The sequence below is a fragment of the Hoplias malabaricus genome, chromosome 4, assembly GCF_029633855.1.
Source record: "Hoplias malabaricus isolate fHopMal1 chromosome 4, fHopMal1.hap1, whole genome shotgun sequence".
NCBI classification, from domain to species: Eukaryota; Metazoa; Chordata; class Actinopteri; order Characiformes; family Erythrinidae; genus Hoplias; species Hoplias malabaricus.
Genome location: NC_089803.1, coordinates 69,489,090 through 69,505,203, shown reverse-complemented (window position 1 = coordinate 69,505,203; position 16,114 = coordinate 69,489,090). Strand labels below are relative to the sequence as shown.

Below are 16,114 nucleotides of genomic sequence, written 5' to 3'. Positions count from 1 at the left end.
AGTTCCACAAAGGACCTTGCATTAAAAAGGACAAGTCCAGAACAACTTGGAACAAATTTATTGATTTGCCTACAATGAAAACACAAAACAGAGTTTACTAATACAGGTATTTAACGACTGCCTCAGAACCATGTGCTGCACAGCAGGAATCGTACTCCAGCAAGACCCTTAAATATAATGACCTGTTTATACAGAACTGTCACACAGACTTGATATCTGTATGTTTAACATATGAACACTTTAATACAGCTTTCTTAAACAATCTGTGTGAATGTAAGGAGCCCAGAGTCTGGACCTCATGCAAAGAGGGGCTAGCCATGCAGAGCCAATTAAAAAGGGCAGAAAAGAAAAGGGGGAGGCACGATATTTCGACATGTGTAGCCCTGCTATACACCAAGGATCCCTCTTCTTTACTGGACAATAAGAAGAATAAAACGCCCACAAGCTGGATGTAAAATAAAGAATACTTAAAATGACTCCATTTCTGCTGGTGCCTAATGATATAATTGTCGACGGCCAAAACGTGCACAAATCAAATTAACGTAAAAAGGCAACATGCATGGTTTAAAGTACAAGCTGCGGTATTTGGCATAGTGTCGAATGGCATGCTTAGGTTTCCTCAGAGCTGGACGCTTATGAAAATATTGAAGTTGGGTGTCTGTTAATGTAGAAAGGTGGGTTTCTGGCTACATTTATTGCTAATTCATAAAGGAGGGTTTCAGCACTGCGTCTTTACACACAGATTTACAGCAAATGAACAGCCAATGCAGATTAAGGCTGCTTTAAACCAGACGTAAAAGATTGAAGGAGTGCTGTGATGGGGAGGGTACTACCGAAACGAGAAAGTCAGGGTAAAGTGCTTACAGCAAGGCTTAGTGCCGCGATTGTGACACCAGCAAAACAGAGCACAAGATCTGATCATCCTTAAAAGGCACAAAATTATTTAAATGAAGCCGAATGCATTTCTTTACAGATCGATGTGAGGGGTGCTTCGTTTTGGCAGAAGTAGGTTTTTATTCCATTAAAAGCAAATTAAAGGTTATTAAGGAGCACCTTATTCACAGTGAAATATTTGGAATACACAACAACAGAAATACATCTGATACCAAGGAAGATATATTACATTAGTTTGTGTCTTTAAGTGTTGAAAGGGTTGCAGCAGGATGTTGCCTACCTGGGGGTGCGTGAATGCAGTGTTTTCACATCTGTGTCGACCAAAGAAAAATAAATAAATAAAAAGCTCATTTACACTGGGCCAAGATTCCCAACAGCAACAAAGCAGTCATCAAGCTGAGTTTCATTAAGGAAATAAATGGCAAACAAAGGAGGGATTATGAAATGAAAAGGATTTAAGTTAGATTAATAAAAGAAGGCAAAAAGTCCTACACACAACACGCCGCCCCGAATGAGAACGTCGGAACAGTTCGAGGGCGTTAAAATAAGAGCGTAGTCCTAAAACGAGGAATCGGAGCTGTTTTTTCAGGTCACCGTCTTGTAGCTTTAAGGGTTGGGAGAGGACTTGAAACATTCCACTTGATATTTTAAATCATTAAAAGTGCATACATCAACAAAACAAAAAAAGGCATCCCATAGTTTTTGGTTTTTAAGGCAGGCTACATCTTAGGACATATTCCAGAAGGTGGAGAAGTAAGGGGTCTTTAAAAATCTCTGCAGCGTCCAGTCTCCAGACCCTGGCTCAAGTGCATCACGCCATCTTCGGTTCCTAAGCAAACACACTCGCGCGCGCTGGCCTGCTGTTTATTTTAAACGTTCGATGAGTTCCTGCGTGAGGCCTAGGTTCAGCAGCTGCATGGCAGAGAGGTGGGCCAGGTGAGGGAAGGCCTTTAGCAGCCTCTCCCAGCACAGCTCCAGCAGACTGGGGACCACCAGCCAAATCTTAAACAGAGAGCCAGTCCTCTTGTTCTCGTGGATGTTCACTACTCCGCCGTGGATGTACATGCACCCAGCCTAGGAACAAAAATGAGAGAGGTTTCAGGCTTTAAAAGTACAGGGGGAAATCAGAGACTGGGGGCAATGGGGTCTAGACCAGTTTACGGAGGCACAGAGTGCCTTTACCCTTGTGTACCACATTCCAAAGACAAAGTGAAGACTGGCACACCTTCAGCTATTCCAGCCCTAACACGCCTGAGCCAAATCATCGGCTTATTATCAAGCTCCTAATGAGCTGGATCAGGCGTGCTGTGCTTCAAACCACTGCAACCCTCACTGGTTAAAAATGAAACAATAATAAAGAGGCTGGAGCTCCGCCCAACGTAGTCAGCGAGGTCACACCAGTGGGCTTTGGAAACCACAACAACGCTGTAGGTGACGCCAAGTGTCTATTCATTGTGTACTGAATACAGTTTCTGGGAGCAGAGGCACTGCAGAGAGAGAACTGTGTCTCCCACCTTTCTGTATCTGGGAGCATAGGGACTGCGTAGGGACAGCTGTGTCCCCCCATTGCCCCACAGCCGAGGGGGCTGTCTCCCCCGTCCACGGTGTTGTAACGAGATGTGCTACCGCTGTTAATCTACTATAAGTAGTAGCTAAGGTTTGTACAGAAAGTCAATAGCCTTGGTGCTAGTCTCGTTTTTCTTTTTTATTAATAACTCACCAGAAGGTCTGAAAAGTCACTAGATCTAGCAGCACTTAGTTGGACAAACCGAGCAGCAGTTTGGACCCGGACGTGACGTTTCACAAGGTCAACGTGTCATGACTTAAGCAGAATGAGACTGATAGGAGGTCAGGGCTCTGTTTACTGACCGGTGTGACCGCTGCACAGTGGAAGTACGCTGGTTCAGGCATCACCGCAGGAAGCTTAGTCCACTGGAACGTCTGAAGGTTGATCTTCCACAGGTCAGCCAGGATCAGCTCGCCATTATAGCCTCCACATATAAATACATCTGGAAACGGGATGGGGAGAAGAGAAATCAACATGGAAAACCATCACAAAAAAACAACAACAAAGATGATATCACTAAGAGAGCTCTTACCGTTTTTAATCTGCACACAACTATGACACCTCCTTGGAGCTGGGTACCCTGTCAGAGCATAGCAGGAGTTAAACCACATCCAGAAAACCCATTCACAGCAAGTGCACGACTAGAAAAGTGATCTGACCTATTCTGTCATGAGGCTTAGTTGTGATCTCCTGCCACCAGTTTGTTTCAAGATTATACGCGTGAATCTGGAACAGAAGGAAAAACACAGGAGGATCCTTGTCTATGAACTGTTCAAATAGAGAATGGCTTTACAGAGGTCTCAAATGTTTATTACACTTCACTGAAAATGAAAAACCTCGTGCATTACCTTGTCTAAGGGGTAGGACGTCCAGGAAGTTCCTCCTCCTAAGATGTATATTCTCTGTCCATCGTGGGCTATCTCATGTCTGTACCTGGTGTAGGAAAGCAAAAGGAAAAGCTGATCACTTCTTGAGGGGAAACACTACCACACTCATTTCCTAGCTGTCTCTGAAAGTTACACAGCACAGTTTCTGCAGTGCTGAGCTACGTGTGGCCACAACAAAGGCTCTATTCTCCCTATTACTGTTTATTGGAACATAAAAATAATTTGTAGCTGTATATTTAAAAGGTAAAAATACCTTTAAACACCTGGCCACGGTAAAAACAGGTTTACTGACTCCATATTGGAAGAAGAATCAACTGAGAAACTGACTGACTGCTCCTTTAAAGCAGAACTTTACTAAAAGGGCTTATATGCTGACATTCAGTGTCGTCGGCTCCAGCTTGTCTTACTGTGCGTGCACACCGAAAGTGACAAGAGTGTCAATGAGTCAGCGACACTGAGCGATGAGACGGCGAGTGATGCGAGGGCGGTGAATTCAGCAATGAGATGAAGTTCAGCTGCAGCGACTACCAATCAGAAAGCAGGTCATCGTGTTCCCTCAGAACCGCTACACTCACCTTGGTTCCTGATTAGGGTTTTTCCTTTCTCAAACCTTACTGTGTGACTTTTTAATAAATTACATTATGTCCAAATCACAGTTGACATTTGAGTCAAAAATAATTTTTCATTTATTGATACATAAACAAAATAAACATAGCTGCAACTCTGTAATTTTTTCATCAATTCATTCATTATCTGTAACCCTTATCCCGTTCAGTTCCAGAGCCTACCTGGAATCATTGGGTGCAAGGAGGGAATACACCCTGGAGGAGGCACCAGTCCTTCACAGGGCAACACACACACACACACCTACGGACACCTTTGAGTCGCCAATTCACCTACCAACATGTGTTTTTGGACTGTGGGAGGAAACCGGCACACCCAGAGGAAACCCACGCAGACACAGAGAGAACACACCACACTCCTCACAGACAGTCACCCGGGGGAAACCCACGCGGACACAGAGAGAACACACCACACTCCTCACAGACAGTCACCCGGAGGAAACCCACGCGGACACAGGGAGAACACACCACACTCCTCACAGACAGTCACCCGGAGGAAACCCATTCGGACACAGGGAGAACACGCCACACTCCTCACAGTCAGTCACCTGGGGGAAACCCACGCGGACACAGAGAGAACACACCACACTCATCACAGACAATCACACGGAGGAAACCTACGCAGACACAGGGAGAACACACCACACTCCTCACAGACAGTCACCTGGAGGAAACCCACGCAGACACAGGGAGAACACACCACACTACTCTCAGACAGTCTCCTGGAGTAAACCCACGCAGACACAGGGAGAACACACCACACTCCTCACAGACAGTCACCTGGAGGAAACCCACGCAGACACAGGGAGAACACACCACACTACTCTCAGACAGTCTCCTGGAGTAAACCCACGCAGACACAGGGAGAACACACCACACTCACCCGGAGGAAACCCACGCAGACACAGGGAGAACACACCACACTCCTCTCAGACAGTCTCCTGGAGTAAACCCACGCAGACACAGGGAGAACACACCACACTCATCACAGACAATCACCCGGAGGAAACCCACGCAGACACAGAGAGAACACACCACACTCCTCACAGACAGTCACCCGGAGGAAACCCATGCAGACACAGAGAGAACACACCACACTCCTCACAGACAGTCACCTGGAGGAAACCCACGCAGACACAGGGAGAACACACCACACTCCTCAGGCAGTCACCCGGAGGTGTGCTCACATGATGCTGGACACGCCCACGAGTGACACATCGCCTGCTGCACAGGCAACGCTGAACGATTTTAACGCTTTCGGTGTGCGCACACTGTTAGGCAGCCAGAAGTTTGTTGGCTTGTCACATTTGCTGGCTGCAGTTATGTAACACTTCATATAACCTATGAAGGTGGTTCATGAAAAATCTGTGTAAAATACTGCTAATGGCAAGACAATCCAACTCTTTACCACGGCACCTGACTCTGTATGAATGATATTCACAGGATGTGTTTTGCGCCTTTCCAAATAACATAAAAAATAGAACCATATTCAAGATCTTTCTTAGATGCTGCCATGTTAATATATTTAATACAAGGTAAATAGTGCAATATAGTCTCAACCAATAATTCAACAAGAGCTGAAATAGTATTGGGATTTTAGACACTGAAAGCCACTTACCGCTCCTCTGGCAATTCATCTGGAGGGTTGTATGGTTTGAGGTGAATCCATTCGCGTGTAGTGAGGTCCAGTCTGTGGAGATCCGTGCTGTAGATGTAGCCTGTCGTCCCTCCAAACACATAGAGGAAGCCATTTATGATGGCCATTGCCTATACAGGAAAAGTCCATCCGTGAACATTTCATTTAAATAAAGAGGACTTGTTTGTTGCTCGGATGATAGAGGATCCCTGACTCTTCACATCAGCATAATGGGTTTGTAATTGAACATGGATAACAGCTAGGAATATCCCGGCCCTATAAACACTTACGAACCATTGAACAAGCAGAAATGTTTGAACTAGTTTTACCTGGCCATAAATACGGTTGGGTTTCTTCCCTCTGCAGTTTAGTAGCGACCATCTCTTGTATCTGACATTGCAGACGTGGACATCGTTCCCATTGTTTTCCCCAAACGGAATTCCAGTGCCGCCAAACACAAGCAGGTTGTTACCGTGCAGAACAGCTGGGTGAAGAAAAGCAGATAAAAGTGAAAAACAAAAAGAGCAAATATAAGTAATCCAATAAATCAAACTATATTCTCCCTTTTCCACAACAGAAAATATGATTTCGTCAAAATATCACAAGGATCAAACACCACAGACGGCTAGTTTCAGCGCCTATTCCTTTAAACGATAATGAGCTGCTCACTGTTCACCCCGACCCCAAGCTAAAGTTACCGTCCCGTTGTTTCTTGCATACTTAGATTCAGGGCGCTTTTTTTTTTTTGTTTTATTATTTTTATTTACCATTATCAGTGTTAATACACTATGTTCATCAGCACCATTTAAGGTGGAGCGGGAAAGAGGGCAAAGGCTGAAGGGAAGGGCTTCGCAGACTTACTATTTATTTTTGGCTCTGAGATTCTAGTGAGACATCTGTCGGCAAAAAAAAAAAATCTCTTTATTAAATTGACGGAAAAACCCGAGCTCGCTACGGAAATTCTCGAACGCGACCGTGACGTCACTGGTGGACAACAGCTGAACAACGCCGCGGTAAAACACCGTTATGACTGACTGTTATGACAGTATCTAGCTAAATAACCAACATTATTCATGACAATAGCCTAGCAATAAGCTAAACTCAAATGTAGAGGTACCGTTATTCTTGTAAATGTGATCGAAGTCGAACTCGAATTCATCCGACACTATAAACCTCCGTAATGCAGCTACGTAGCCGAGTATAATCTGAGCCACCGAGTTTAGCGAGTCAAGCTAATGTTAACTAACACCAACTAAAACAGGCGAAGTGAGTGTCCTTACCCTGTTTACCTCCATGTTACAGAGGCTCTTGAACACCTTTCGTTGGTGTCCTTACATGCCCATATTATTTTCTGGATATTTTGGGATCTTTGGGCCATTTGTTCACAGATGTCCCACTGTACATTGAATGATTGCAGCCAACAACAACACACCTTTTCGTCATTTTGCATTAAATTAAGTGCAGCTTCTAGAGTTGTTGTCCACCATCTACGTCACAGGCAAGACGCCTATTAGAGTTTCCCAACACCGTTGGGGGGGGGGGGGGGGAAGACCAACAGTCTTTTAAACCTTATTCCTTCAATTAGTAAGAAATAACAATGTTTTCTGACTATTTCTGAACTTAAATTCCACTGTATTTATTTGTTTGACACATTCATAGAACTGGTGCTTAGCCTTTAAACATTTTTCAGTTGCCTAAACAATTTGCACAGCACTATATATATATATATATACATAGGCAAGGCAAGGCAAGGCAAGGCAAGGCAAGGCAAGGCAAGGCAAGTTTATTTATAGAGCACCTTTCATACAGAAGCAATTCAAAGTGCTTTACAGAAAAAGAAATTACATTAAAAGCCAGAGTAAAATCATAAATTCCAATAAGACAATTACATAAAAAGAGTAAAATGATTAAAATGATTAAAACAATTTAAAATGACAATAAATGAAAAGAAATAAAAGAAATAAAATGCCGTTACAGAAAAGTGCAGAATATTTTAAACTGAGCTGTAAGCCTGCTCAAACAAGAGAAAACAACAAAACAACATACACACACACACACACACACACAGGGCTACATGATATAAAATATTATTGTTATTGAGCGTTTGCATTACCTGACATTGAGGCAAGCTCGGTGGGCATATAGCCCTCTGTGCGGATCTGCTGCCATGTCCCAGTGGCAAAATGGTACTTCCACAACTCCCTGAAGAGCGGGTAATCCTCATTCTCTGAGCCCCCTGACTCGTCGTAGTCTGGGTTGTATCCTCCGAACACATAAAGGTTTGTGTTGTCAGCAACACAGCGGTGTCCACTACGGGCTGGTGGGGCTCGTTGACCTACAGAGAAAAAGTGAAGAGGAGGTGAGAAAAGCTGAATGCTGGGTAGACCCTCTGTCCGTCCCCTGGGTGAGAACCGGTGTTGTGAAATGCTGATCATTTCCTGAGACTTTAGCAAACAAAACAAAACAAAAAAAACCAGAGAAAGTCGGTGTCACGAGGCTGCAGGTTTGCTCTCGATAAACTGTGAAACCAAAACGTTTGAAAGGAAATCAAATATTTATTAATATGCATGTGTCCAGGAAACATATCCGCAAAACAGTGGGTGGGGGAACATCAAAAGTTTGGGGAAACTCGTGTTGATGCTGCTGTGGAACAAAATGCAAAGTGTCTTAAGGTTTTTCTGCACATGGGACATATGATTGAGCTTCATGTGTGGCTTCAGTAGATGAACACATTATGAATTGTACATTGATGTGGCCCCCATGCTTTTCACCAAGGCTGCAATATTAATAAACAAATGACATTCTGAACACGACACTGGCTATGAGAATATTACCGTATCACATTCAATAAGACTGAACAATAGGCTACAACTGATCACAAATGTATAAACACAAAGCCTCTGCCAGAAGCACCTGTGCAATAGCAACCACACCTTTGCAAATTTTTCAGCCTCAATATTTGCCTTGAGACTCTGCACTTAATTGTGAACGATACACAAAATACGAACACGACAGGTGAGGGGTGTAAACTCAGAACCACACACAGACAAAGATGAGTCAAATTTTATAAGAACATTTTATATCCAGTCCCTGCAACCATGAAAGCTAAGCTGATAGACACCAGGCAAGAGAAGCGTTCAGTTTGCACCAGGGGGTGAGAAAGAGAAGTTTTGAAGAGGGGAGGGGGAGCTGGGGAGGTTATGCAAATTTCAGATAGATCTCCCACAGATTCAGGTCTGGTTTGAGCTTAGACTAAGTGGATTTTGTCTCTTTGTTTTTGGTTCAGTCAATGGCTGCCGCATTACCCACCTTCTCTTAAAAACCTGTTAGGGATCCGCAGGCTGGGGCATGGTTGGGCGAGGATTCGTTGAGCCTGAAGCCAGCGGACTCTCTTCTTAGAGCCTGTCACCATAATCAATGCAATCAGACAAACAACAACAACAACAACAACAACGAAGGACAATGGTAGAAATTAAACACACACAAACAAACACAGGACAAACACCACTGAGGTTGGTTTTTACCAGAAGTTATGTTCAGAAATAATGGAGGTCAGTCTAGCTAAAGGCAAACAAGCCCCAAGAATCAACAAACGGAATAAAAAAATAAAGAAAAACAATGGGATGAGTTAATCTCTCATGAACTGTAATTGTATTTTCATGGAGAAGGATTAGACATATGATATTTCTCTTTTCCACATCATACAGAAAAAGACAATAAGGGTAAACCAGCAAGACATTGACTGGCTGCCGAAATCAGAAGCTGCATGTTTGCGGCATCTGCACCGGTAAAGAGAATTAATGCTCAGAACATAGCGAAGCGTTGGTCACATCTGCACATAACAGTGCTGTAAAAGTGAATTACACTGCACAACCGCAGGGGAGGGGTGCATTAAGACCACCTACTTGTTACTACACTCACATGCCATTGACTGTAAACCTGCACTTTGTAATTTTACATGTTAAACCCTGCTCTTCATACAATAACACAATTTCACAATAAAGGCATCAGAATATTTAGACAACACACTTGTAGATTCATGTTTAAACCTGAAAACTGCCACTAAACTGAATACTTACATTTCCCTCCAGTTTATTTCAGGTTAATAAGGCCTTATATAGTATACTTTATATCTATCGACCCATGCAGCAACTATGGACCATATTCAGAAGGTGCTCAGAAAAGGAAGCTTTATCACTGTAACAAAATGCTCCATTAAAACAGTTAAATATGTTCATATATCATTTCTAAGCCCTGTTACAGAGCCCATGGAAATACTTAGTGTGATGGCGATGACATGCCCTTTCCCATGTTTATCAAGCATAATTATCTTTTGTTTTTACCAATTCTGCCAAATTGTATTATTATTAGTCTCCATTAACACCCAACAGGAAATGGCCCCCAGTTGAACACATACTCCCCAGCATCGGGAGGTTGGAGGTGAACAGCTGCTTCCTCTAAGAGACATGAGGCAGTTCCAGTGTTTCTTTTTGAACCTTTTATTTGTTGACATTCACCTGTGCTAGCCTTTGTATATAAAATAAAAAAAACAAGTGCGGATTCACATTCAGGCATTGGTACAGCACTGGAGTCAGGCAAATAACACCCAACTCGCATGAGACAGACTCAGAACACAGGTCGATTGTCGAGGTACGGAAGGCAGAAGCTTCAGTCACAAGGCCTGTTTAACTAGCAGGTTTTCAATGAGATCAATAAATAAAGTGACATGTGCGGTTTAACTTCTGGGAAAAAAAAGAGCAGTAAATATATTGACAACTGTGGTCACATTCAATCAGTGTGAGGCCTGTGTATCACCTCATAACTAACAGTCCTCAGGTAACTGAAAACCAATGCAGTAGGAGATTAGACATTGTTAGCATTGTTATAGTTCATCCACAACTACAGAGAGAGAGAGAGAGAGAGAGAGAGATATTATTATACAGTAATAGCATGCAGTGAATAAACCCCTATTACAATGAGTAATGCACATTTGAGAGTTTGAAGTCTCCGGTCTACAGAGCACCTCTCTCCAAGGGGGTGCGTGTTCAGATGTGTGACAGTCTTCACAACCAGAGTCTCAAGGACAAGACTGCTAACACTTACGGTCTCAATTTCGAAACTGCTCGTTGCCATTTTCAAGAACAAGACAATAATATTTACGGGTAGAATACAGAGAACAATTTATAGTCTCCAGACCGGTCTTGGAAAAAACAAGACATTTGTGATCTCAAATCAAGACTGCTAATTTATAGCCTCTAGTCTAGTCTTGACGACATCGTCTCCACATAGAGACCGCTGATTTATGGTGCTTTTCCACTGCATGGGATTGGCTCAACTTGCTTTTAGTTGGTCACTTTTCACTAGGACTACTCCCCTGTGAAATGGATCCATTGACGTTGCCAAACCCTGTCTCTAACGGGAACTGCAGGCTTTAAAACCACAACAACACCGGCAGTAAAGTTAGGTGCTGTTAACTCATGTATTAGCATTTTGATTTTTGGACTGAACACTGCTTTGTCCCCCGTTTTCACAGATCAGTTTTCTTTGTTCTTTCAAGAACAAGAACAAGACTGCTTATTTAGAGTCTTAATAAGGCCAGTCTAGAACTCAAGACTGCTACAAGTCAGTCTTAATTCAAAGGCTGCATATTTACAGTCTCGAAAACAAGGTTGCTAGGCAAGTTTAGCAGTCTTAATATCGAGAAGGCTCAGTTTACAGTCTAAACAGACTCAAGATTGGCCTCAAACCCAATAATGCTAACATTTAGCCTATAGGCTGCTAACTGAGGGTCTGAAGACCAGTCTCGAGCCCAGGACTGCTAGCACTTAAGGTGTAAACACCGAGACCGCTGTGTCAGTATCGGTTTCAAGAATAAGACTGCTAATATTTACAGCCACTTTTAATAAGACTAGCTTTTGAAAAAGAGGTTAGTTTAAAATAATAATGTCATTAAAATGCTGTTTACGGGCTGGCTAAGATAATCGGCTAGGCTTGTTATGCTAACACAACAACCAAACACTGCGGTTATAGTGGGATAGCCATCGTTACCAAAGCAGACAGCAGCTGGGGCTTAAGGGAGAAGCTAGACCCGTGTTTAAATAAAGGTTGGGAGCCATAAAATCCGGTGGAAATCCTTCAGATATGAGTTTAATCCTGAGAGGCATCGCTCAGCTGCTGCTTTCCTTCAGGAGCGGTGTTAACGTTATTGACTCGGGTATCTTCAGCAGACATCATCGTTAATGTACCAATATAAGTATTATCAGCAGCTTTGATTAATGCCATATTAGTTTGTATTGTTATTAAAGTGTGTAACGGTGCACTGACCTGCCACTCTGAGCGGAACACTCACTGAGAGCTTCTCAAATCTGTTCAGCTGCTCCGGACTGCGGACCTCGGCGGCGGACATGTTCCAGCAGAGCGCGGTCACTTAACGTTACACCATCAGATAAACGCCTTTAAAACACACAGCCGATCCGCTTCAGCGTAAATATCACACCCCAAACCACGACCCGTCCCATTATCCCCCCCGTACACGCACCCAGAAGCCAGGGAGGTTGGCTGTAAACCCGGGAAAACGCTCAGTAGGTGCTCGGCTCTCCGCTCTCAGGCTCAAATAGGCCCAGGCTTTGGGAGATCTCTCTAAGATGGCTAAACAAACACAAAAACACACACAGAGAGAGAGAGAGAGAGAGAGAGAGAGAGAGAGAGAAACACACAGAGAGAGAGAGAGAGAGAGAGAGAGAGAGAGAGAGAGAGAGGGGGGGGGGGGGGAGGGGGGGGGAGAGGGAGAGAGAAAGAGAAACACACAGAGAGAGAGAGAGAGAAACACAGAGGGAGAGAGAGAGACTTGTGCCACAGAATTTTTTCTTGTATTTATTTAATTCTACACATACAAATAACAAAATGTAAAATATCCCCTTTACACTTTTTATATTACAGTATCAAAAAGTAGTTTAAAATGTATTTCATAAATTGTAAGGATCAACAAAAATATCCTCACAATAAAACATCTAAGAAATATAACATTCCTATCCCTGCGTGGACATTATGTCCTCACAAATATATAAAAACACACACACACACCGCTCTCCAGAATAAAAGCCTTTGCTTGGCTAAAGATACGGCGCTAAACCGAAGGGCTCTCAGTGTGGCTCCCTGCTCTCTCAGTGTGGCTCCATCTCCGTGGCAAAGAAATAGTCTTTACTCCGTGTTTAGGAAGCATGCAACTGCGAGTTAGATCGTGTTTGTGTAATATTTAGTGTTTTTACAACACGGTTTTGCTCACTTTTCACACTACCATAGGGTGACCAGATCTGAGATGGTGAAAAAGAGGAGACGTCTCGCCCCTCGCTGCCGTTGGATGCTGAACCTATGTGTGATTTAGGTCCTTTACACCTTTATTTGCTACACATAGGAAAAAATGGGAATTTCTTTTTTAATTCATCCGAGAACTTACATTTCCGTTTCGGCATAGCTGCTCGAGATGAGAGTAGGTACATGAGCTTTGCCTGAGGTAAACAAGGACTACTGACGTCCAGACTGACCAATTAAATGTTCACAGAGAAGGTTCTCGGCCAATAACGGTAGCTCTACAGTCAGACCGTCCAATCAGAAGATTTTAGGTTACTTCGCCACGCCCCCTTCTCACTCAAGCGAACCAATCGCAATCGAGTAGGGGAGGGCGGGACTAGTTAAGGAAACTTCTCGAAGTTCTATGTTAGCTCTAGAAAAACAAAATGCCGGACGTTTGTGAAATTCCGGCCGGACATTTTTTAAAGTCTAAAATGGCGGACATGTCCGGGTAAAAGAGGACGTCTGGTCACACTACACAACCGTCATACCTTATTTTATTAATTCCCTTATTTGTTTGTAACTGCTGTAACATCCAGTTGTGTTACAGTGAGTCTGGAGCCTACACGGAATCATTAGGTGCAAGGCAGGAACGTCAAAGGGCAACACACACTCACAACTGTGGACAATTTCATACACTCAGAAAGTGCATCGTACGCGTATACGACCAAAAAGGCATTTGTATTTGTGTTAACAGTAAAACAACTGTCATCCCAGCTTTCGGAGGGGAGCGAGATTCAGGACAGTTCAGTACAGCGCCACCCTGTGGCAAACCAGTGCTTCTGCGCCTGTTAGTTAGGAAAACAAACCAGAACCCCTCAATTAAAGGGTAAAACTGGCTAAAAGTAATTAATTTGTTTTCTGATTTCACATTTATGAATTTAGTTTTGTGGCCAACACGGCCATAACACTATAACATGACCTTTAAGTTTTTTTAGGGACACCCTAATGATTTTGTGGCTTTCAGGAGCTCCAAAGGATTAATTAGGGGGCTCCTTGACACCCTGGGACCCCCACCTTGTGCTCTCCTTCTCTTTAAACACCATACTCGCATTTCCCAGTTTCCTCCCTCTTTCTCCTTAGATGTGTGACGTAGACTGGACAATACAGGACGACACATCGAAAGACACACAGTGAAAATAATATATCAAGACGTTTCTTGTTCTTGTTTTGCTTATTTCAGCCACAAGAGGGCGACAAATAACAAACAGTACACAGCTGTAGCATCTACACTTACACCTTTCTATACTTACTGCCCATCCTCTCTGCTCTACTGTCCATACAGGAGCACTTTGTAGTTCTACTATTACAGACTGTACTCCAGCCGTTGCTCTGCATACTTACTTCAGTGCACAGGCCCTCTATAAGACGCCCAGTGAGCAGGTGGTGGATCATTCTCAGCGCTGCAGTGGTGGTGGTGTTAGTGCGTCTTGTGCTGAGTGGATCAGACACAGCAGTGCTACTGGAGTTTTTAAGCCCTGTGTCCACTCATTGTCCACTCTTTTAGACACTGTCCTCGTTGGTCCACTATGTAGCTGTAAAGGCAGAGAGACACATCCTACAGAAAGCATCCTGACCCACTGCATCACAGTCTGGTATGGCAGCTGCTCTGCTGCAGACAGGAAACCCCTGTAGAGAGCAGTTAGAGCTGCAGAGAAGATCATTGGTGTCCTTCTCTCAGCCCTAGTAGACATTTATAAAACCTGATGTATAAACAAGGCCTCAAACATTATGATGGACCCCTTGCACACGTCTCGTCATCTCTATGTGCTCCTATCCTCCAGGAGGAGGATGCAGAGCATCTGGCCCAGAACTTCCAGATGGTTTCAGTTTCTTTCCTCACGCCATGAGGGTAATAAACACCCTCCGTAAGCCGCCTCCCATTCTCCCCTTTTTTTATTTTCAAATCTAACGTAACGCCTTCCAAAACAGCAAAGGCTTTTAATAACAAAAGGGGATTATTAAACATCTCCCTATTAATAACCTTGGTTTCAGAAGAATGTGTTTATAACCTTTTCGTTTAGATGTAGATGCAGAGTTCACCCCGCCCCCGAGCGCACAGCAGTGAGGAGCGAGGAGCAGAAGCTCTGGTTTTTAGCCGTTTTCGCTCTGTTCTCTTTCTTCTCCGTTCTCGTTTTCTCTGTTTTTTACTTAACACTCTTTTTTCTGTCTGTTTTACTGTGTCTTTTTTTAACCTCGTCTGTGCGCTCTCACATAAACACAGGTCCAGTGCTGTGATTGGACAGACTCAGACAAAGAGGACAGTTCTAACATGGATTACTCTGAGGAACAGAGGAGCTCCAGGTTGTGGGTTCGATTCCCACTCCGGGTGACTGTCTGTGAGAAGTTTGGTGTGTTCTCTCTGTGTCTGCGTGGGTTTCCTCCGGGTGACTGTCTGTGAGGAGTGTGGTGTGTTCTCTCTGTGTCTGCGTGGGTTTCCTCCGGGTGACTGTCTGTGAGGAGTGTGGTGTGTTCTCCCTGTGTCTGCGTGGGTTTCCTCCGGGTGACTGTCTGTGAGGAGTGTGGTGTGTTCTCCCTGTGTCTGCGTGGGTTTCCTCCGGGTGACGCAGACACAGGGAGAACACACCACACTCCTCACAGACAGTCACCCGGAGGAAACTCACGCAGACACAGGGAGAACACACCACACTCCTCACAGACAGTCACCCGGAGGAAATGCACGCAGACACAGGGAGAACACACCACACTCCTCACAGACAGTCACCCGGAGGAAACCCACGCAGACACTGAGAGAACACACCACACTCCTCACAGACAGTCACCCGGAGGAAACCCACGCAGACACAGGGAGAACACACCACACTCCTCACAGACAGTCACCCGGAGGAAACCCACGCAGACACAGGGAGAACACACCACACTCCTCACAGACAGTCACCCGGAGGAAACCCACGCAGACACAGGGAGAACACACCACACTCCTCACAGACAGTCACCTGGAGCGGGAATCGAACCCTGGAAAGGTCCCTGGAGCTGTGTGACTGTGACACCTACCTGCTGCAATCCCTTTTAAATAAAAACAATGGTGGACAAACTTTGGCATGTTACAAAGGTAAAGGAAGAAAGAGAACTCACACCAAGGCACATATTTTTCATAATAAAGTTTATTCTATATTACAAATAGTATTTTGTCCTT

General features: G+C 44.1%; 1 protein-coding gene across 2 annotated transcripts; it reads right to left on the bottom strand.

The window, feature by feature from the left end:
- Window positions 1–75: 75 nt before the first annotated feature.
- Window positions 76–12,267, bottom strand: klhdc10 (kelch domain containing 10). 2 transcript variants are annotated; one of them, XM_066667851.1, is made up of 10 exons: window positions 11,932–12,267; window positions 8,917–9,009; window positions 7,721–7,942; window positions 5,937–6,091; window positions 5,590–5,738; window positions 3,310–3,394; window positions 3,121–3,187; window positions 2,994–3,041; window positions 2,764–2,903; window positions 76–1,968 (listed from the first exon to the last, which is right to left on the bottom strand). In XM_066667851.1, exons 1-10 carry the CDS (start codon window positions 12,011–12,013, stop codon window positions 1,759–1,761), a joined length of 1,251 nt encoding a protein of 416 aa, XP_066523948.1. In that variant the 5' UTR covers window positions 12,014–12,267; the 3' UTR covers window positions 76–1,758. The 2 variants fall into 2 exon arrangements, with proteins under 2 accessions (XP_066523948.1, XP_066523949.1); XM_066667852.1 differs by lacking the exon at window positions 8,917–9,009 and having other exon boundaries at window positions 77–1,968; window positions 11,932–12,266.
- Between the last annotated feature and the right edge of the window lie 3,847 nt (window positions 12,268–16,114).

What these genes read in the sequence shown, in the direction of transcription:
- klhdc10 (XM_066667851.1), bottom strand. Translation starts at nt 12,013, where the DNA reads ATGTCCGCCGCCGAGGTCCGCAGTCCGGAGCAGCTGAACAGATTTGAG. An exon ending in TGTTCCGCTCAGAGTGGCAG is followed by an intron (nt 9,010 to 11,931) that starts GTCAGTGCACCG and finishes TTATGGTGACAG; the next exon opens with GCTCTAAGAAGAGAGTCCGC. An exon ending in TTGTGTGCAGATTAAAAACG is followed by an intron (nt 2,904 to 2,993) that starts GTAAGAGCTCTC and finishes TCCCGTTTCCAG; the next exon opens with ATGTATTTATATGTGGAGGC.